Here is a 23,422-nt window from a genome sequence, read left to right on the forward strand (position 1 = left end):
TTGATCAGACAGGATTATAAATATGTCGACTTCCGCCAATGGTTCCTTATCGAACCATTATTTTCAAACACGATATTTGATGACTCAAAAAATTTTTTTTTTTATATTTTTATAACAATTGGTGTACAAATAGGTTAAAAAAAATAATGTTTTAATTTATTTGACCACAAAAGTGTTATGCCAATAAAATTACTACAGTAAAAATAAAGTTGTCTCGAAGGATTGAAAATGTCGGACATTTAGAAAATATTTTTGTGGTGAAAGTATAAGTTTGGAAATTAAACAAAATTAAATTTAGTTACACTTATATCTTCTGGTTGCTTAAAAAATACAAAGATTTAAAAAAATTAACGAATTGTCAAAAAAAAATTCTACAAAAAAATGGTGCGTTTTCGCACCTTTGGCGCTAAATGGGTTAAAAAACGGCTCCGAACTCGTGGCATGAAGTTGGTAGGTTTTATATTTAAATTTATATATGGAAATTTATATTTTTATAGTAGAGGATCTTTTTATAGTAAAGTAAATAATAAAAACAGTAAATATAATTTATTTAGCGTATGGCTCTATCACAGTTTTTGTATAAAAATAAAGATCACAATACATTAAAAAATAATAATAATTAATTTTTATAAACGAAAATTCAGTTGATAAATATATTGAATCGATTCATTGGTCGCCATTAAAAAATCGGACCAATTGCCACTGTACGATCTGATGGGGCATTCCTCCACCAAATGCTTAACCGTTTGTCTTTCAGCACCGCAATCGCAATTTGGAGAAGGTATTTTTCCCCATCTAAAAAGTGAGTCAGAGCACCTACCACAGTTGGTTCTAATTCTATTTAGTGTAGCCCAGATCCGTCTTGGTTGATTGAAGCCCTCTGGCTTGCTTGTAATACATGGCATATTTCGGAAATCAGGTGGAGCATTCTTCTCCCAATCTTCTTGCCAACGGTCGGTTATTTCGAAATTTCTTTCAATTAGTATCCTTGGAGAATCCAGAGGGTTCTTTCTTGAACGAAGCCTACTTATGTCTCTGTCGTTAATATCAACGTGAGAGCGGAGCACAGGATCGGCGTTAATTTTTCTATACTCCCTGATAAGAGCATGTTCTCGACGGATTTGTGAGGGGGCTATGTGGCTTAGTGCTGGTAGCCAATACGTTGGCGTGGCCTTGATTGTACCTGATATAATACGTAAAGTCTGGTTTAGTTTGGCATCAAAACGTTTGGTGTGTGGGCTGTTGAGCCATACCGGTGCACAATACTCTGCAACGGGATACACGAGTCCCAGTGCTGTCGACCTAAGTGTATTCGCTGAGGAACCCCATGTGGTACCGCATAACTTTTGTATAATATTGTTTCGTGTTCTAAGTTTTGCAGTCGTCTTTGTAAGATGTTCTTTACAGCTTAGCGTTCTATCGAGTGTCACACCTAAATATTTTGGGTATTTTGTATGATTGAGGAGTCTGTCTTCAAAGTGGATTTTTAATTGGTAATTAGCCAATCTGTTGTTTAAATGAAAGCATGATACTTCCGTTTTGGAGGTATTGGGCTGTAATCTCCATTGTCAGAAATATCTCCCGAGGATAATCAGGTCGTTTGTTAGTATTTGCTCAGTAGTCTCCATTTCTTCATGGCTCGTAGCAAGTGCCCAGTCATCTGCATAACCGAACTTCTTTGATATGGTTTCAGGCATGTCTGCTATATAAAGGCTAAAGAGTAGAGGGGCCAGCACCGATCCTTGTGGAAGACCATTGTTCAGTTTCATTTGGGTACTGGTCTTATCGCCCATGATGACTTGAAAACTTCTACTGCAAAGCATTGTATTAATGGCATCAGTAATCTTTCTGCATGGAATCGCTCTCATTAATTTATATATTACCCCTTGTCTCCACACGGTATCGTACGCTGCTGATAAATCGATGAAAACAGTAGATGTTTTTAGTTGTTTTTGAAAGCCTGTTTCTATGTAGTTAGTCAGTGCTAGGACTTGGTCTGTGCAGCTGCGGTTTGGTCGAAATCCTGCTTGTTCCATAATATAATATAATAAAACAGATATTGTCCTTTTCACGATCATTTTTCAGTGCGTAACAAATGATAGGAAAAAGGGTAAGTCCGTGATAATACACATTTATGACATTTAGGGCCGGTTGTTCGAACGCTAATCAACAATGATCATTATCAAATATTTAATTACTGTCACCAAAACTGTCAATGTCAACTTTGTTTGGGTTGCTGAAAACATAATTAATTACAATTATGAGATTTATTATTAATTATGTTAATAATTATTGTTATATTAATTGATTATAGACTCCACAGACTTTTTAACAACCCAAACAAAGTTGACATTGACAGTAATTAATTATTTGATAATGATCATTGTTGATTAGCGTTCGAACAACCGGCCCTTATTCTAACATGACATTTTAGTTAAATCTGACAGTTGTCACATTTTATTTTCAATTTGGAATAAAAACAAATCAAATGTTTTTCTTGCATTTATAAAATGGTATTTTCTTTGATTTGTATAGTCTTATAAATTATACAGATTATATTTGTAATATTATCTAATTAAAAAAAATTATTTTTTTATTATGGCGCCATCTATCGACAACTAGAATAACTAGAAGAAATGTTATAAAAATGTCAATGACGAAACGTAATCACCGACGTGCCTTTTTTCTGTCACATACAATTTAATGCGTTAGAAAGAAATCGAAAAACTGTGACGCACTGAAAGATGATCATGAGAAATACTGTACTTATAGTAAAGAATATAAACAAATATGAAGTGTCATCACGGCAACTGTCAAATAAATGTTACCAATTTATTCTAAAATGGCACCTTCGTTCGATTACAGTTATAGTGTGTTCCGAACAAATCTGCTTCATAAAAACGCTTTATAATCCATTTATACAAATTAAATGAAACATATTGTAACAAAAACGAGCGTTCGGGTATTTATTTACGACTTTATTTAATTTATTTATACAAGTTTACTTTACAAATTTTAGCTTAAAACTAAACTCTATTTACAAATATGCCCGTATTTATAGCCAGTTGTTATTCTGGAACAATCGACGCCCATCTCTAGCTATCAGCTTGTTCCGCCTACGTGACGTACGTTCGAGATCTCTCTCCTCCTCTCCGCCGACGACTCGAACATTCGATGACGTCATTCTCGAGGTATTTACCGTTATACGGGGGTCGGCCAAGAGTTATCTTTCGTTACAACGCTCCCCTCTTAAGATCTGAGCGTCCCGATCAGCAACTCTAGATGAAGGCCCAGGATGGCGGAATCTACACGACTCTCCAGCTCTGCATACACCCTTCAAGAAGAAATAACAGTCTACTGTCTTTGAAGGGTACGACATCTTCGGGTTCATGCAACACACAGTGATTTGTACACCAGTTCCTCTGAAAACCACTTCAAGCATGCTTCTCACAATCGTCCAATCCGAATTTTCTACTGCATGGCCTATTTTTGGTAAAGCCAAATTTTTGATGTCATAATTACACACGATTTTCTTCAAATTAGTTAGAGCGCGCCATATGTTCTCGTAGCTTGGCGTGTCCGGATAAGACTTTCTGGTCACCATATACACCAAAGATCGAGAATCGAGGACCATCTTCCAATCGCAGTACGCTTCCAATTTTGGGTTGCTGATTTCTTAACTCATCCAGGCGGCCAACTTTCTATTGAATACGGACAATATTCCTTTAGTCATCTCGAGATCTTGGGCAACACAGTGGGCAAGAGAGACGTCTTCTGAAACACTAAACAGATCTTGCTGAACTTCTGTGGTCACGCCGAATCTAGCACTCTTTCTCGCTGCGTAATTTGACATAAATTCCTTAAAACTTGGTTGTGCGGCATCTTTCATCTCCGGTTGGAGGACTCGTGCTTCTTCTGTTTCGTTTGAGCCAGCATATGGTGCAAGACGATTTATGTGAATAACTTTCGGTTTACCGTTTGGCAACTTCTTAATTCTGTATATTACGTCATTTATTTTCTTCTTAACTTCATACGGACCTTCACATTGTCTTTGCAGTTTAGGACATAAGCCGCGACGACGTTGTGGATTATGAAGCCAAACAAGATCACCTACTTCGAAGCTTTCATTCTTGCATCGAGAATCATATTGATCTTTCATTCTGTCAGTGGCTATCTGGATGTGTTGTCGGGCAAGTTCATGAATGTTGTTCATTCGTAACTTCAGGCGGTCGACGTATTCTTCGCCTGCAACATGTTCCTCGGAAGGTCTGCAGCCAAACTCTAGGTCGCAGGGCAAACGAACTTCACGACCCAACATCAGGCAGGTTGGTGTTTGACCTGTAGTTTCATTTACGGCCGAGCGGTAGGCCATCAGGAATAAATGAATGTGTTGGTCCCAATCTCGCTGATGCTCAGATACAACTTTGGACAAGTGTTTACCCATCGTTCGGTTCATCCTCTCGACCATCCTATCTGATTGAGGATGCAGGGGTGTTGTTCTGGTCTTACTGACACCAATCAATTTACAAACGTTTTGGAAAAGAGCTGACTCAAAGTTTCGCCCTTGGTCTGAGTGGATCTCCAAGGGAACACCAAATCGGCTGAAGAATTCTTTAACAAGTACCTCTGCAACGGTAGCAGCTTCTTGATTCGGTAATGCATAGGCCTCGGTCCATTTCGTAAAATAGTCCATGGCTACCAGGATGTATTTATTTCCAGCATCGGCTTCTGGAAATGGACTTGCAATGTCGATTGCTACTCTTTCCATAGGACTTCCAACATTGTACTGTCTCATGGGTGCTCTCTTTTTACCAACTGGACCATTACCGGATGCACACAGTTCACATTTCCGGCACCATCTTCTTACATCATCTTTACAGTTCACCCAATAGAACCGTTCTCGAACCTTTTGCAGAGTCTTCGTAATACCAAAGTGTCCACCTGATGTACCGTCATGCAACTGACGCAATACTTCTGACACTTTACTTTTAGGTACAATCAACTGGAGCTTCGATTCTGTACCATCATCGTTCTCAAAGGTTCTGTACAGAAGATCATCTTTTAGTACCAGGCAATTCCATTGGCTCCAGTAGGCCTAGACTTCCGGACTACATGCACTAATGTTTTGCCAACTAGGTCTCTCACCTTTCCGCATCCAATCCAATACTCTTTTTATACATGGATCGTCTTCTTGGGCGTCTTGTAACTGTTGGGGCTGCCATTGCTCATTAACGATGGTAGTTCGTCTTACAGGGCAAAGCTTTTCATCTACTTTAAGTCGGTGATTACAACTTTCACCGCATGGCCGTATCGAGGAAGCAACTGTATTTGAACCAACTCTTCCAGCCCTCTTCATGCGTCTCTTCGGCATCGTGTCACGAATCACCCTCCGTACCATTTCCACCAAACGTTCATCTTTTCTCTTATCGCCTTTTTCCACGGTTATTACTCGATTGTTTCGTGAAGCTTGGCTAGCTGCTTCGTGTTCCAAGGCAATAGCAAGTGCTTCATCTAAAACTTTCGGTCTTGCTAGTCGTAAGGCTTTCTGTAGTTCACTCTCTTTCAACCCATTGACGAAGGTATCTACAGCAATTTCTTCTAAAACGCTGTCTGGCACCTCTGGATAAGCCAAACTCACCACACGAGCCACATCTGCTTCAAATTCTTGCAGATTCTCACTTGCTCGTTGACTTCTACTTCGCAGTTGTGCTTTGTATACTTGTTGTAGATGGGCATCTCCATAGCGTTTTTCTAGACGAGTGAACAAGGTCTGGTAACATTTTTCTTGACCCTTAGGAATCGATCTAAATATATCTGCAGCATCACCTCGTAAAGCAGCAGTCAAAGAAACAGCCTTTTCTTGTTCGGTCCAATGATTGGCGGTCGCAATAGCTTCGAATTGTCTAAGGTATATGGACCAAGAGGACTTTCCATCAAATGGTGGTAATTTGAATCTCATATTATGCGACGTTTCGTCTCTCGGTAGTTCATCTTTCACTACAGGATCTGAAGCTACTGCATTAACTGACGGTTGCACTTTTGTATCGGTTATCATGCTCTCCAATTCTTTGATCTTCTTTTCTAGCATTTCTTTATTGTCGTCTACACTTTTCTGCATCTTATCGAATGTTCTAGAAACTTCATCAAATTTCTCGTTGTTCTGGCTGGAAACTTCTTTAATTATTTGAGAAACACTATCAAATTTCTCGTTGCTCTGTCTACAAACTTCTTTAATTACTTGAGAAGTCTCGTCAAATTTTTTAGCAACGTTTTCGAATTTCTCGTCGCTTTTTCTACTAACTCCTTCCAAGTTTTTCGTTGTTCTGTTTACAAACTTCTTCAAGTTTCTTATTGTTCTTTCTAGAAGTTTCATCGATCATTTCAGAAACAGTTTTTAATTTCGATAAGATTACTTGTTCTGCTGACTGGAAGTGGAACGTCTCTGGGTCATCTCCGTTCTTCGTAAGGACATCCTTGAGTCGTGCTTGTAGGACTATCTTGCACCCACTGCTGTCTTCATCCCGTTCCTCTAGCTGCTCACGGAGCTGTTTTACGGAAAGTTCTTGTAGCAGCATCTTTGGTCGGCACGCACGTACTTTTCAAAATGTCTTTTAAAAGTCTTTCCGAATACCGAACAATCAACGCACTTTAACTATTCCCGACGAATAAAGTCCAAAAGTCTTGTAAAGTCTTTCCGAATTCACTTATTTATATCGCACTAAGTTTACTGTATTTTTACCGAACACCGACACCACTGTAACAAAAACGAGCGTTCGGGTATTTATTTACGACTTTATTTAATTTATTTATACAAGTTTACTTTACAAATTTTAGCTTAAAACTAAACTCTATTTACAAATATGCCTGTATTTATACCCAGTTGTTATTCTGGAACAATCGACGCTCATCTCTAGCTATCAGCTTGTTCCGTCTACGTGACGAAAGAGTTCTCTTTCGTTACAATATTATTGTGTATTTCTTTAGGTTAACATTAATAGAAATCGTCAAATATTATTTCTACGCGTATATAATAAAATATGTTTAGTGGCTATAATTACAGTGTACTAGGCAAAACGATTCTGAAAAAGAACACACCTACCGCCTAAATATTTCGTGTTGATACCATGTGACGTCACAGGCTATGACGCGGATGACGTGCAACGGTTAGTAAATTAGACGAAGTATATTATATTATACTAACACGTCGCTAAACAGTTCTAAAAACAATTGCTTTTTATATAAAAGAAGACTAAAAATCTAAAAGTTAAAGGAATAACGCAGAAAACACAAAAAATCACCGATATAATTTAATTAACACATGAAATAACAGTAGTGTCAAAATTTCGCAAAATCACATTAGTATCAAAATTTTATAACAGTGCAGTAAACTTGCTTGAGGTTTAACAAATTACAGACAAGCATTACGGCGCGGTAAATTTGTTTTACTCCTCTTGGTTTAAAAACAGTGTCAAAAGCTATCTAGAAATCGATCAATATTGTATTTATTTAATTCTGCAGACAAGAGTTATAGCTTTCCTTCCTTAAACGATCCTCTGTATATTACTATCTATATATACAGAGTGAGTCACCACTAACGCGACGGAAGATTACAGCGAAATGGTAAAAGATTTGAAAAAAAATTTTAATTAGTGGTTTGTAAGTTGATAAAATCTACATTTTAAAATTATTTTGAAATATACAGGGTGTCCCAATAATGGCGGCGTATCAAAGTTATATTTTTTCTTATGGAACACCCTATATTTTATTGCATTTTTTAATTGTCCGCAAAAATAAGGTATAGTTTCATAAGGCTTCCATATACCTATGTACAGAGTGTTCTGAGTTATGGTGACTTTTCTTAAAATGTAAAGTTTTAAAAGAAGGCTTATTCTCAAGTTATTTAAGAAATTATAAAAAAAATACTTTTACATCTAAATATTTGGATATTGGTTGAATGTATTTTATGATTAATTGTTACACATTTATTTACAGGGGGCTCAAAATTTACAGTTTTATTATTGGATTATTTAATGTCACATGATGCTTATTTTAAATAAAACACCATGTATGTTAATAAATTATTATACTAAACACAGGTTCCTCTTTCGAATGGTATAGGGATGTTCCATAACTACGAGTCATAGTTTTTGCGTAATTTACAATTTTCTTAAACGGTAAATTGATTTTAAAAATAATATTTATGCACACTCGATTTTTAAACTGTACGACATAAATGTTTGTTTACTGTATCATAATGAAATGAAAACAATGTCTATTTTCTAGACCATTATTATGAAAAGTAGGTAGATTGGTCTGTATACAATATATTTAAAAAAAATTAGGATCTGCTCCAAAGTCTAAAGTCCATAAAAGCTAAGTTAAATATTTATCATAATCCAGTTCGGTCTAACATTGGTGTAGTTGAGTTTTATACGGATAATAGTGGTTTCTCGTAAGTATTCTAACAGACGTTTGACTGATTTATCCGAAATTTTTTCTTTACTAGTATTTGGGTTTTCCGTAACAGAAAACAGGACATCAAGTTCCTTGACGTGATCACAAATAACTGGTTTATTTTTATTTAACTTTCCGAAATTTCTTAAAAACGTCCTTTTTTGGGTGTCTTCTATCAGCATACCTACTTTTGAGCGTAAACTTTAGAAAGTACGATACAATTTTGCAAACACTCCCCAATGCAAAGTACCATGTCTACTCTTTCGTAGATAACGTGGTTATTCATTTTTAGAAACAATTAAATTTGAATATCATACATGGATGTTTATATTTTTGATAACTACCAGACTGTACTATCATAAAATGACGATGTCATACAATGAGATACATCTTTTGTTTTAAAATCGATTTACAGATTAAGAATTTAAATAATTGTAAATTACGCAAAAACTATTAGACCTAGGTATAGAACATCCATATATCATTCGAAAGAGGTTGAAAACGGATCGAGACCCGTATGAATTTGAGTGAAGTCAACGCGATAAATAACTTCGATAAGATGCTGGTTAAATGATTAAAACGTGTGAAGAGATATTGACTTTATTATCTAAGACACTAAAACTAAACAGCATAATATAGGATAAGTCCGTATACTTGAACTGTCCAAAAGTTTTGATAAAAACACGCCACGACACTTGACACTTTGAAGAGATTATGATGCACGCTAAGGGATTGTTTCACCCATATGACCTGTCCGTGGGGTTTTAACGCGTATGCTATAACGAACCTTTTTTGTGCGAATGTGTGCCTTTGCCGACTGCTGATATGCGACTCTCTTTTTCGTATGATGATATGTGAATATATTGGTATAAAACTAACCACATTGCCACGTCATAAAAAAAGGCAAAATAAAGGAATTAAGAGGGCATAAACATGGCCCCCGCCTTGGCAAACACTGCCAACAAATACCGCCAAACAACTGTTCAAATGTCTTAACTAACTTAGTCCGAAATAGGCAACGGACACACTTTGGCGAAGGAACGAGTAATAATGCCATTGTCTGTCTTTATCTTAAAAACTCTTGCTACACCATCGCTGCCGCGAATCAGTTCAATCACGCGACCTAACTTCCACCTTAATGGAGGCAAATTGTCCTCTTTAATAAGCACTAACGCGTTTTCCGTCACTTCACCATGAGTAGTAGTCCACTTGGTACGCTTCTGTAGTTCGGAGATGTATTCCTTGTTCCAGCGTTCCCATATGTGCTGGGAAAGCTGCTGGATATGTTGAAACTTCGAGAGACGATTAACTGGAATATGACGAGGATCTGGATCTGGATTAGTAGTAAGTGGTCTTCCGATGAGAAAATGTGCAGGAGTCAAGGGGGGAGAGATAATTAGGATCACAGGATAAAGGATGAATAGGTCGGGAATTTATTATGGCCTCAATTTGCACAAGCAACGAATAAAATTCCTCGAACGTTAGGTGGGCATTTCCTAAGACTCTATGTAAATGATGCTTAACTGTTCCTACCCCGCTTTCCCACAAGCCGCCAAAATGAGGAGAATACGGAGGTATGAAAGACCACGAAATATTATCCTTTAGCAAGGATTCTCTTATTGCTGGAGTGTGCTGCTCTAAAAACTCTTTCAAAGCTCTCAATTCCGAACTAGCTGCTATGAAATTGGTCCCATTATCGGAAACCATCTTTTGAGGCTTGCCTCTACGCGCAATAAATCTTTTAAAAGCCAACAGAAATGATTCCTTATATAATTCTGTAACTAATTCTAAATGTATGGCCTTCGTACAGAAACAAATGAACAAACACATATAACTCTTTATTAATCGGCAACCTCGACCCTTTCTATCGCGAATTAAGAAAGGTCCCGCATAATCCACACCGGTCACGATGAACGGTGGACCATCTGCGATGCGCGACGCAGGTAAATTTCCCATTATTGGCTGAATGGGCTTAGATTTCAAACGAAAACATTTCACACATTTATGCACGGTACGTCGTGCTAAGTTTCTACCCGATATGGGCCAAAAAGTTTCTCTTGTTGTAGAGAGTAAAAGTTGAGGACCCGCATGCATTAAGTCCTTATGAAAATGATTAAATATCAAAACCGTAACTACATGATCTGCCCCTAAAATGATTGGGTGCCTTTTATCATACGCAAACTCCGAATGTTTTAAACGACCGCCTACTCTCAGAATGCCCTGACCATCAAGAAATGGAGATAAGTTTATGAGCTTACTGTTTTTCTCCAGAGGCCTTTTCTGACTCAAAAGACCAATTTCGCTAGAGAACGTTTGTGCCTGGCATATTTTTAAAATTCGAATAAAAGCGGAATTTATTTCTTCTGCCGAAAGAGGATCGGAAGTCTTTTCTTTGCTCACAAAGGTGAATAAATCTGAACACATACGTGGCGATTCGCTTCAATCGCACAATATTGGAAAAGCGCTCAAACGAAAATACTTCACGATTTTGTGTTGTGTCCAGCTTGTTGACAAAAACCTTTATGTTTTTTCGCTCTTCGCTTATTTCAGTAGGCTCAACTTGTAAATTTGGCCATTTATCAGATTCTTGCATGAGCCACTCGGGTCCATGCCACCATAAGTTGCATTCCATTATTTTTTCTGGCTCCACGCCTCTGGACACTAAATCTGCAGGATTATCTTTACCAGGAACATGCCGCCATTGCGCAAATGACGTGGTCTCTTGTATTTCGGCTACGCGATTGCTCACAAATGTCTTCAATAAATTAGCCGGGGTTTTCAACCAGCTAATCACTATTGAGGAGTCTGTCCAGAGATAGCATGCGTTAAATTGTACATTTAATGACATTTTGACCTTATTGGTCAAACGCGACAAAATTATTGCTCCGCAGAGCTCTAAACGCGGCAAGGTAACGGGTTTTACGGGCGCAACCTTGCTCTTCGCACACAATAAAAATGAATGTGATCTACCTAACGTATCGGTAGATTTTACGTATATGCAAGCGCCGTATGCTCTTTCAGATGAATCACAAAATCCATGCAGTTCAACATTGACCTCACGAGAGCATATGACGTGCCGCGGTATTTTTAACTTATTTAAATGCCGTAGTGCACTCCTGAATTTCAGGTAATTTTTCGCTAAATGCTCGGGTATGGGAGCATCCCAAGAAACACGCTCCAGCCATAACCTTTGCAGCATAATTTTCGCGGTAATTGTACACGCGCCTAACAGACCCAAGGGATCGAAAATTTGAGCTATTTCCGATAATAAAATTCGCTTCGTAACGGTACGACATAGAGACGAATTTATACTATAAAATAAAGTATCCGATTGAGGTGAATATAACAAACCTAAAGTTTTCGCGTTTTCATTTTCGCCGAATTGAATATCCGAGCCCGCTACAGTAGTATCCTGAATATCTCTTAATACTTCCGGTTCATTTGAATAAAATTTACGCAATGTGAATCCTCCTGTCTTGAGGACCTCAAAAAGTTGCTTACAGGTTTCGCGCGCCTTTCGTTTTGAATTAAAACCCGTTAATAGATCGTCTACGTAAAAATAGTTCCTTATAATGTTAGCAAGGTCCGGGTTCTTAGCTTCTAGCTCCTCACCCAATGTCATTAGACACTTTATCGCCAAATATGAAGAGCATTTCATCCCATACGTCACTGTTTGCAATTGAAAAACCTCAATAGCCTCTTTCGGACGATTTCGCCACAAAATGCATTGCAAAGATTTCTGCTCGTCTTCAACCAATACCTGGCGGTACATCTTTTCTATGTCGGCACTCACCACATATAGATGGGTTCGGAACCGCAATAAAATGGAGAGTAAATCATTTTGCAGGGTTGGCCCAGCCATTTGAATATGATTTAATGAGACGCCGCTCGTTGTTGGAGCGCTACAATCGAACACGACGCGCAAACGTGTGGTCAGAGAACTTTCCTTTAGAACTGGATGATGTGGCATAAAATAAAATGTGCCCTTTTCGCTAAAGTCTGTTACCGCTTCCGAAACTTTACACAAACTTTTCATATGACCTAATTCTTTATATTCCTCAATGAATGTGCTATAAAGAGTTCTCAAATCAGCGTCTTTACTTAATTTTCGCTCGAGATTTAAAAAACGATATTTCGCTTGCCGAAAAGAATCTCCGAGTGAACTTATCGGTTCCTTGAACGGTAAGGATACTATGAATTTTCCCGCCGCATCGCGTTTTACGGTATTCGCGAAATGTTTCTCGCACGCAACTTCTTCCCTTGAGAAGGCCGTTTTTTCGCTAAAAACCTCCTCTAGCTCCCAGAACTTACTTAACTGCTCTGTGACCTCCATAGTGTTGGCAAAATTACACTTGGTTGTTCCGTTTTCTGCTGAGTTATTTCGGGTAGAGTACGGCCCTGCTATGATCCAACCAAATGAAGTTTCCTGCATAAATGGTTTATTCTTCCCTAAACTGATTCTATTCGTGCCAATAATTTGCCAGAACAGATCACTTCCTATTAATAATTCGACCCGTTGTGGTTTATAGAAGTAATCATCCGCTAACTGCAAATGGCTGGGTATTCCTAGATCGCTAATATCTATTTTAACCGCTGGTATGAAGCCTGTAATTTCCGGAATTACGAAACAGTTTAACATTGTACAAAAGCTCGTGTTGCTACGGGATTGTACTTTTATTGCGCACCTGAAACAAACGGGAGATGACGCGTTGTTTATCCCTAAGACAGATATGTCCACTCTGCTTCGTTTAATTCGAAGCCGATCGCATAAATTTTCCGTGATAAATGAACTCTGCGAGCCGCAGTCTAGTAGCGCTCGCACCGCGTATGATTTGCCCTGGCCATCGACAATATTGACCAATACTGCGGATAGTATGCTTTGTTCAGGGCTGGCCTTGCTGCTAACAGCAGAAGCTGTCAAATTGGTAGTATTTAGAGTGCCTTGTAGGTCATCTACCGCTTGATTTTCGCTCGCGCTTACTACAGGTTGTCGCATTGAAGGTGTGTTTCGCTCGCTTGACCTATCGGGGTGCAAATACGTGTGATGTTTAGAAGAACACCTCTTGCACGTTGATTGTTTACACATCCTGTAGTAGTGCCCCCCTTTAAGGCAGTTAGTGCAAAGGTTCATCTTTCGTACTTTATCGAATCTTTCCTTCGATGAAAGCCTTAAAAATTCGCCGCATTGATAGATAGCATGTTCCCCCTTGCACATAGGGCAACATCTCGCACTATCTGTATTGTTTGGAGTGTCTTGCGATGAGTATAGACCGCGAGTATTCTGCGAATTTTTTGTATTCCGCGGGTATGCGCCCGCTTGCGAATTATTTCGCGTATTCTGTTTTTCCGCTTGATTTGCCTCAATTGATTCTAAGAGGTCCGCCCTTGATTTTAAAAACGTCTTAAAATCGTCGAAACTAGGTATTTCGTTGCTCGTCTTGCTGTTCTCCCACGCGCGTAAAGTATATGTGTCAAATTTGCTCGAAATAATATGAATCAGGAGAACGTCCCAATATTCTGTAGGTAAGCCTAGTTGCTTTAATGCGTATAAATGTTTTGAAAAAATGTCAACTAGTTGCCGCAATCTACCAGATGACTCTTTATTTATTGGTTCTATATTGAATAACGCATTGACGTGATTGGATATTAATAATCTATTATTATCGTACCTTTCCCTAACTAATTTCCACGCAATCTCGTAATTTTCCGCGGTGAATTCCAAAGTTCGTATGATTTGAGCGGCGCTGCCTTGTAGAGAACTTCTTAGATAATGAAAACGCCTAATATTATCTAAGTACTCATTCTTGTTGACTAAGGACTCAAAGATATTAGCATAATCAAGCCAATTGTCCATATTCCCGTTAAAATGCCCTAATTCTATCGGTTTCAGCTCAGTACAGTGACCCGCGTATGAATTTTTAGAGCGCTCACTAGCTTTATCGCCCCCATAATCGCGGATGATTTTTCTCGCGATCGCTACTACAGAAGAGTGCTTATTGTAAAATTCCTCGCGCTCAAGAACCTTCGTAGCTAACTGATCCGTTTTGACTAAAGTTTCAATTTGATCTTGAATTTCATTAAATTCAACTAAGCTCTCAATACCGCTCAACATTTCGACCGTCTGTAACACCTCTAACTCGGAAATGCTTTCACCCTTTTTTATTCTGTCATGTAATGGAGAGATGTATTTGCTAAAGATTGTAACCTTGGCTTTCTGAGAACCTCGTCTACGAATAAGACCTTCCATATCGCAAATGATTGTTTAACAAATTGCTAAAGTAATCTATTCAAAATAAAAACCCAAAATGATCATTCAATAAAATGATAGTATACCTAATTTATTCAAAATAAATCCGCCAAATCGTTCAAATAGTTATTAAATGAAATGCTTGTAATTTATTCAAAATTTCCCACCAAACGCTCTTTTAAATTCCTTCGTCGAATATACAAACAAAAGCACGCAATAAATAATGTCATAAATTTAAGGATAAAGGAACTGTATTCTCACCCTCGTTTGCAGATGCTGTCATCACTTGTCCTCAAAACCACAAACCACAGTCTTTATTCACGCTCGACTTTTGGAAATACGAAAAAACTACACATCTGGACTGCGTCGTTCGCCTGGTCGCAACGTTATTTAAGAATTGCAGTCGGCCAGTTCGATATTGTAAAAGGGCCCGTTCGAAAAGTCTTTTTATCCTCTTCTTTCACGTTGAATATTTAATTGGCTCGCTCAAGGACCATGAAAACGGATCGAGACCCGTATGAATAGATATCGACTTTATTATCTAAGACACTAAAACTAAACAGCAAAATATAGGATAAGTCCGTATACTTGAACTGTCCAAAAGTTTTGATAAAAACACGCCACGACACTTGACACTTTGAAGAGATTATGATGCACGCTAAGGGATTGTTCACCCATATGACCTGTCCGTGGGGTTTTAACGCGTATGCTATAACGAACCTTTTTTGTGCGAATGTGTGCCTTTGCCGACTGCCGGTATGCGACTCTCTTTTTCGTATGATGATATGTAAATATATTGGTATAAAACTAACCACGTTGCCACGTCATAAAAAAAGGCAAAATAAAGGAATTAAGAGGGCATAAACAGAGGTGACTTCGTTTAATATAATTAATAATTAATATACATGGTGTTCCATTTAAAATAAGCATCATATGACACATTGAATAATCCAATAATGAAACTGTAAATGTTGAACACCCTGTAAATAAATGTGTAATAATAAATCATGGAATACATTCAACCAATATCCAACTATTTAGATGTAAAAGTATTTTTTTATAATTTCTTAAATAACTCAGTCAACATAACTTACAACACTCTGTACATAGGTATAGGGAAGCCTTTTGAAACTATACCTTATTTTTTGCGGACAATTAAAAATGCAATAAAATACAGGGTGTTCCGTAAGAAAAAATATAACTTTGATACGCCGCCATTTATTGGGACACCCTGTATATTTCAAAATAATTTTAAAATATAGATTTTTACAAACTACTAATTAAAATTGTTTTTCAAATCTTTTACCATTTCGCTGCAATCTTCCGTCGCGTTAGTGGTGACTCACCCTGTATATATATTTTTTATTTGTTGTATTTTTCGTTTGTATTTTTTGATACACTATGTTCTTCCCGTTTTCCTTGTTAATGCCTTGTCGTTACCGTTGCTTTGTCACTTTCTATTATATTTTCTGGCTTTTTTAACTATCTTTTAACTAAATTAAAGTATAAAAAAGTCAAACTACTACATAAACATTAGTCTCGCTATAAGACCGAGGCCAAAAAAGTCTAACTGTCAAACTTTTTTACCTCCAATTGAAACCGTTTATACCTTACAAATTTTTATAATTTTTCACAATTTTCTATTTCGGAAATTTTTTGTAGCGATTTCCACGTTGAAAATCAAAAACTTAAAAGAACATAAAAATTTAATTTTAATACAACATTATTGTGGTTTATTTGCATCTATAAAAATATTCAACAAATATTTCATTAAAGGCATGATCATTTAATAGCGCATTGCCGCAAAAAAATTTAAAAAATTATTTATATTCATACATACCACTATTTGATTTGACACTATCTTTACTGTTTGAATAATTACTCTGTGATTCAATATCATTTGTGGGTAAATTTGATTTAAAATTGACATCGTTTGATGTTTCAGTTTTGTTAATTATTATATTCTCTTTTTTTCGAGCTATTTTGTTGGGGTGTCTCTCACATAGCCTTGCATCTTGGGAAAACAACTGAATGGCTTGAGCTGCTGCTTGATCTGGAGTCAGCGGGTTCATCTAAAAAACATTAATAAAAAATATATATATCAACAAATAATACTACACGTGTTTTACAAAGTTTACGAACACGCCACGTGAATTAGGGCTTGTTGTAAACGTGGAAAATACCAAATATATGTTGGTTCCTTAAAAGCCTCAAAATGTTTTAACAGAGAATCCAAATAAACAACTATAGCTTCGAGCAAATCAAAGAATTCACATATCTTGGATCGCTAGTAAACACAACAAACACGGCAAGAAACCAAGTAAAAAGATGCATAGCAATATAGACGAAGCAACGAAGCACTAAAAAGCCCAAAACCTAGGAATTTTGTGCAGTAAGATGAATCGTCATGGAAGTTTTTGCATTCGATTAGAGAGAGTGTCAGGCAACTTTGTGAACTAAATTCATCTAGGGCAAAAATTTTTGTGCATAAGAAAATGCATTTTAAAAGTGGATCTCGAAGAGGTGAAAATGAAACATTTAGAACATGGGAAATATTGACGGAAATGAGTTGAATTTTTATTCTTGGGGGTTTTGGGGATCGCTGAGCACGAATTTTATATCGGCGATTGTCTCCAAGGTACCTGGTGCCCACAGTGGAACTCGTCGCCTGGAGTTTTTATATTATAATCATTAAAAATCAGTCAATACCCATTAGTCGGGGTGTTTTTGGGGTCGCCGACCACTAATTTAATGTTGGCGATGGCATCCAAGATACCTGGTGACAAGGGTGGAACTCGTCGCCTAGAGTTTTTAGTTATAATTATCCAAAATCAGCCAAAAACTATTACCCTGGGGGTTTTGGGGGTCGCTGAGTACGAATTTAATGTCCTGGTACCTGGTGCCCAGTGTGGAACTCGTCGCCTGGAGTTTTATGTTAAAATAATTAAAAATCAGTCAATATCCATTACACGGCGGTTTTTGGGGTCGCTGACCACGAATTTAATGTCGGCGAAGGTCTCCAAGATACCTGGTGCCTAAAGTGGAACACGTCGCCAGGAGTTTTTAGTTATAATTATTCAAAATTAGTCAAAAACTATTACCCTGGTGGTTTTTAGGGTCCCTGAGTACGAATTTAATGTTGGCGATGGCATCCAAGATACCTGGTGCCCAGGGTGGAACTCGTCGCTTAGAGTTTTTAGTTATAATTATCCAAAATCAGCCAAAAACTACTACCCTGTGGGTTTTAGGGGTCGCTGAGTACGAATTTCATGTCGGCGATGGTGCCCAAGGTACCTGGTGCCAAGGGTTGGAACTCGTTGTCCAGCGTTTTATGTTATAACCATTCAAAATCAGTCAATAACCATTACTCGGGGGGTTTTTGGAGTCGCTAAACACAATTTAATGTTGGCGGTGGTCTCCAAGGTACCTGGTTCCCAGGATGCAACTCGTCGCCTGAAGTTTTATGTCATAATTAGTCAAAATCAGTGAATAACCATTAATCTGGGGGTTTTGGGGGTCGCTTAGTACGAATTTCATGTCAGCGATGTCTCGATGGAAGTTACCTGGTGCCCAGGGTGAAATTCGTCGCCTGGAGTTTTATGTTGTAACCATTCAAAACCAGTCAATAACCATTACTCGGTGGTTTTTGGGGTCTCTGAGTACGAATTTCATGTCGGAGATGGTCTCGAAAGTACCTGGTGCCTAGGGTGGAACTCGTCGCCTGCAGTTTTATGTTATATTCATTCAAAATCAGTCAATATCCATTACTTCGGTGTTTTGGGGTCGCTAAATATATTTTTCATTAATAATTTTTCTTAAAACACTTTTATACAGGGTGTAACAAAAATACAGGTCATAAATTAAATCACATATTCTGGGACCAAAAATAGTTCGAATGAACCTAACTTACCTTAGTACTAATATGCACATAAAAAAAGTTACAGCCCTTTGAAATTACAAAATGAAAATCGATTTTTTCGAATATATCGAAAACTAATAGAGATTTTTTATTAAAAATGGACATGAGGCATTCGTATGGCAGGAACATCTTAACACAAAATTATAGTGAAATTTGTGCACCCCATAAATATTTTATGGGGGTTTTGTTCCCTTAAACCCCCCCAAACTTTTGTGTACGTTCCAATGAAATTATTATTGTGGTACCATTAGTTAAATTCAATATTTTTAAAACTTTTTTGGCTCTTAGTATTTTTTCGATAAGACAGTTTTTATCGAGTTGCGGCTTCTTTTTTAATATGTTTACATAAAATTTTTATGGAGGTTTTGTTCCTTTAAACCCTCCAAATGTTTGTGTACGTTCCAATTAAACTATTACTGCGATACCATTAGTTAAACACAGTGTTTTTAAAACTTTTTTACCTCTTTGTATTTTTCTGATAAGGCACCTTTTATCGAGATGTGGCTTCTTTTTTAATATGGTTCAAAATATACCTAAAAATGTAAATCATAAATAAATTTTCATATTATTACAAAGTCTCCATAATCGTACTTAACCATATAGAAATATGTGGTGGATGTGACAAATATTCAAAATATCTCGATAAAAACTCGACTTTTCGAAAAAGTACTAAGAGGCAAAAAAGTTTTTAAAACATTATGTTTAACCAATGGTACTACAATAATAATCAAATTGGAACGTACACAAAAGTTTGGGGGGGTTTAAAGAAACAAAACACCCATAAATTTTTTATGGGATGTCTAAATTTGACTATAATCTTTTCTTAAGATACTACTGCCATAAGAATGCCACATGTCCATTTTCAATAAAATATCTCAAATAGTTTTCGATATGTTGGAAAAAATCGATTTTCATTTTGTAACTTCAAAGGGCTGTAACCTTTTTTATCTGCACATTTGTACTAAGGTAAGTTAGGTTCAATCGAACTATTTTTGGTCCCAGAATATGTGATTAAATTTATGACCTGTATTTTTGTTACACCCTGTATTATATCCTAAAAATTACCTATTTAAAAATTATTTTAAAATGTTGTCGCTTTTAAAGCAGTTGTCGTTAAATTTTGACACTAATGACATTTTTATGAAATTTTGACATAATTGGCATTTCAAGGGTAATTAAGTTATATCAGCGATTTTTTGTGTTTTCTGCGGTATTATTTTAATTTTTAGATTTCTAGTCTGCTTTTATATAAAAAAACAGTGGTTTTTAGAACTCTTTAGCGACGTATTAGTATAATATAATGTTGATGGATTACCGTCGAAGGCCGATATGATCAACCAAAAAAGAAGATGTATATGGTGATTTTTCTATTGACTTTCTTGGGTGTGAATCTGTCTTTTTATTTTACTGCTCCTGGTTTAAAAACAAAGCACAGTATGTGAATACCTCCAAGCTACACTTTTATGTAGTTCTGTTCTTTTAAAAATTTTTAATTAATTATAAAAAAACATATAAAAAGTGATACCGTATTTAAAGCAAAGTAAGTTTATAATGTTGGTGTTTTGAAAAAATCATATATTTTATACTTATTAGTTTTGTTAATTACAGAATAAATAATACTATTATAATATCAAGCCGTTTAAGATTGGTATTAAAGGAATTTTCATTATCTACAGTCTATAGCTGCGCTGTTTTATAATTTTGGTTTTCGAAATTGCGGAAGAGAGAAATTTGTGTAACTTCAAGTAAGTAAATAATTTTTTTATTTTATTTTACTTTTTTATTAATTTTTTCATTATATTATACAAATAAATTGATTATGAATACGTGCACTAACATTTAATTTAACACGTATTTTTTAGATTATTGTACCTATACCTACCTTGAAGACCATCGCCAACAGCCAACATGAAATTGGTGCCCAGCGACCCCTAAAACCTTCATAGTAATGGTTACTGACTGATTTTGTATGATTATACCATGAAATTCCAGGCGACGAGTTCCACCCTGGGCACCAGGTACCTTGGAGACCATCACCGTCATGAAATTCATGTTCAGCGACCCCCAAAACTCCCCGAGTAATGGTTTTAAATGAATTGTAATAATTATAACATAAAACTCAAGACGACGAGTTCTACTTTGGGCACCAGATACCTTGGAGACCATCGAACACATGAAATTATTGTTTAGTGACCCCCAAAATCCTCAGAGTAATGGTTATTGACTGATTTTGAATGATTATAACATAAAACTCCAGGCGACGAGTTCCACCCTGGGCACCAGGTACACAGGAGACCATCGCCGTCATGAAATTCGTGCTCAGCGACCCCCAAAACCCCCCGCGTAATGGTTTTAAATGATTTGGAATAATTATAACATAATACTCTAGAAGACGAGTAATGGTTATTGACTGATTTTAAATGATTATAACATAAAACTCCAGGCGACGAGTTCCACCCTGGGCACCAGGTATCTTGGAGACCATCGCCAACACTAAATTCGTGGCCGGCGACCCCAAAAATCCCCCGAGTAATCGATATTGACTGATTTTTAATGGTACCTTGGAGACCATCGCCGATATGAAATTCGTGCTCAGCGATCCCCAAAACCCCCGATAATTCAACTCATTTCTATCAATATTGTCCGAGTTCTAAATTTTTCATTTTCATCTCTTCGAGATGCACTTTTAAAATGCATTTTTTTATGCACAAAATTTTTTGCCCTAGATGAATTTAGTTCACAAAGTTGCCTGACACTCTCTCTAATCGAATGCAAAAAGTTGCATGACGATTCATCTTACTGCACAAAATTCCTAGGTTTAATGCTTCGTTGCTTCGTCTAAGCTATCTGTAATTAACTTTACATGAGAATTTAAAAGGTTAATTAATAAAAAGTTCAATACCTTAGCTTTTCCAAAATATAATAATCATAACATTTTAATACCAGAAAGTATCAGATAAACAACCAATTCAAAGCTATTAGTCCATTCTTTCACGGTTTTTGCTCTAAATTTTAAAGAACCGCTTGGATTGACATGAAATTTGGCATACGCATAGTTTACATTGTCAAAGAAAAAAAGTGATATTGTGCCGATGTGTGCTTTTGCCCTGGGGGTGACTTTCACCCCCTCTTGGGGGTGAAAAAATATAAGTCTAAAATAAGTCCGGAAATGGATAAACTGACTAATTTTAAGTAGCTTTTGTTCTATAGAGCTTTTTCGCCAAGTCAACACTTTTCGAGTTATTTGCGAGTGAATATGTTCATTTTTCAACAAAATAACTACATTTTTAGACGGTTTTTCGCAAATAACTCAAAAAGTAAGTGTTTTGTCGAAAAAAAACGTTCTTAGCAAAAATATAGCCTGTAAAAAAGTAAAAAAAATGGTATACGCGTTAGGTCTCTGGACCTCGTAAAACCAGAGTTATAGCCAATGAAAAATAGATTCATATTCACCAAATTTCAAATAGAATACTTCTAAGTGAAATATCCAAAAAATTAATCACTTTTTGTGGAAAACCCATTATAACTTTTTTAAAGTGTTTAAAAAAAGCTTTATTCATGATTTTATAAAAAATTTCTAGCATTAAATTTAAGCAAGTTACGCTCAAAATAAAGCTGGTCGCCTTTTTTTTTTGGCAAAAAAAATCGGGAAGACTAATTAGCAACTTAAATGAAATTAATCGTTACCGCTCCACAAATTATTTTACTTATGTTGTGTTTATATGATCTGTAAGTTTCATCGATTCAAAGTGCTTATTTTGGAAAACATTTGGTTTTAAAATAAAATTTTTAAAAATTTTAATTTTGAAAAATATGCTTTTTTTCAAAATAACTTAAAAATTGTTAGAGATACCCAAAAACCTCGAAAAACAAAAAAAGTCAGCATTGCTTTTCTGAATATCATGTATTTTTTTGTTTTTCTGTTAGACAAAAATTGATTGAGATCTGGTGTTTATAAATTTGCATACATTCGTGATGAGTGACTCGTTCAACCCCTTTTAACTACAGCCCTTTCAAAAATAAGGACTTTGAACCGATGAAACTTACAGATCATATAAACAATACATACATGGGTCAAGAAACTTGTGAAGTCGTAACGATTAAGTTCATTTGAGATACTAATTAGGGGGTGATTTTCCCGATTTTTTTACCAAAAAAAAGGGACTAACTTTATTTTGAGCGTAACTTGTTTACTTTTGATGCTAGAATTTTTTTTTAAACAAAAATGAAGCTTTTTTTAAACACTTTAAATAAGTTGTAATGAGTTTTCCCCGAAATGGGCTTCATTTTTGGTTATTTCACGTTAAAGTATTCCATTTGGAATTTGACGAATATGAACCTATTTTTAATTAGCTATAACTCTGCTTCTACTAGGTATAGAAACGTGATATATACACCTTTTTTTAAAATTTTTTACAGGCTATATTTTTGTTACGAATGTTTTTTCGACAAAATACGTACTATTTGAAATATTTGCAAAAAACCGTCTAAAAGTGTGGTTATTTTGTTGAAAACATGAACATATTCACTGGCAAATAACTCGAAAAGTATTGACTTAGTGAAAAAACTCTATAGAACAAAAGTTACTTAAAATTAGTCAGTTTATCAATTTCCGGACTTACTTTGGACGAATACTTTTTCACCCCTAAGAGGGGGTGAAAAGCACCCCCGGGGCAAAAGCACATATCGGTACAATATCACTTTTTTCTTTGACTTGTTGGCTATGTGTATGCCAAATTTCATGTCAATCCAAGCGGTTCTTTAAAATTTAGAGGTTTTGCAATATTTTACCGTTAAAGAAT

The 23,422-nt window shown here is 36.3% G+C and overlaps 1 protein-coding gene across 1 annotated transcript in view; it reads right to left on the minus strand.

Moving 5' to 3' along the window:
- LOC114325903 (ubiquitin-protein ligase E3A) overlaps positions 1 to 23,422 on the minus strand; it is a 134,490-nt gene that overhangs the window by 87,333 nt on the left and 23,735 nt on the right. The window contains exon 3 of the mRNA XM_028274050.2: positions 16,542 to 16,773. Coding sequence (XP_028129851.1) covers positions 16,542 to 16,773 — 232 coding nt within the window. The remainder of the gene's footprint in view (positions 1 to 16,541; positions 16,774 to 23,422) is intronic.

The sequence above is a fragment of the Diabrotica virgifera genome, chromosome 6, assembly GCF_917563875.1.
Source record: "Diabrotica virgifera virgifera chromosome 6, PGI_DIABVI_V3a".
NCBI lineage: Eukaryota > Metazoa > Arthropoda > Insecta > Coleoptera > Chrysomelidae > Diabrotica > Diabrotica virgifera.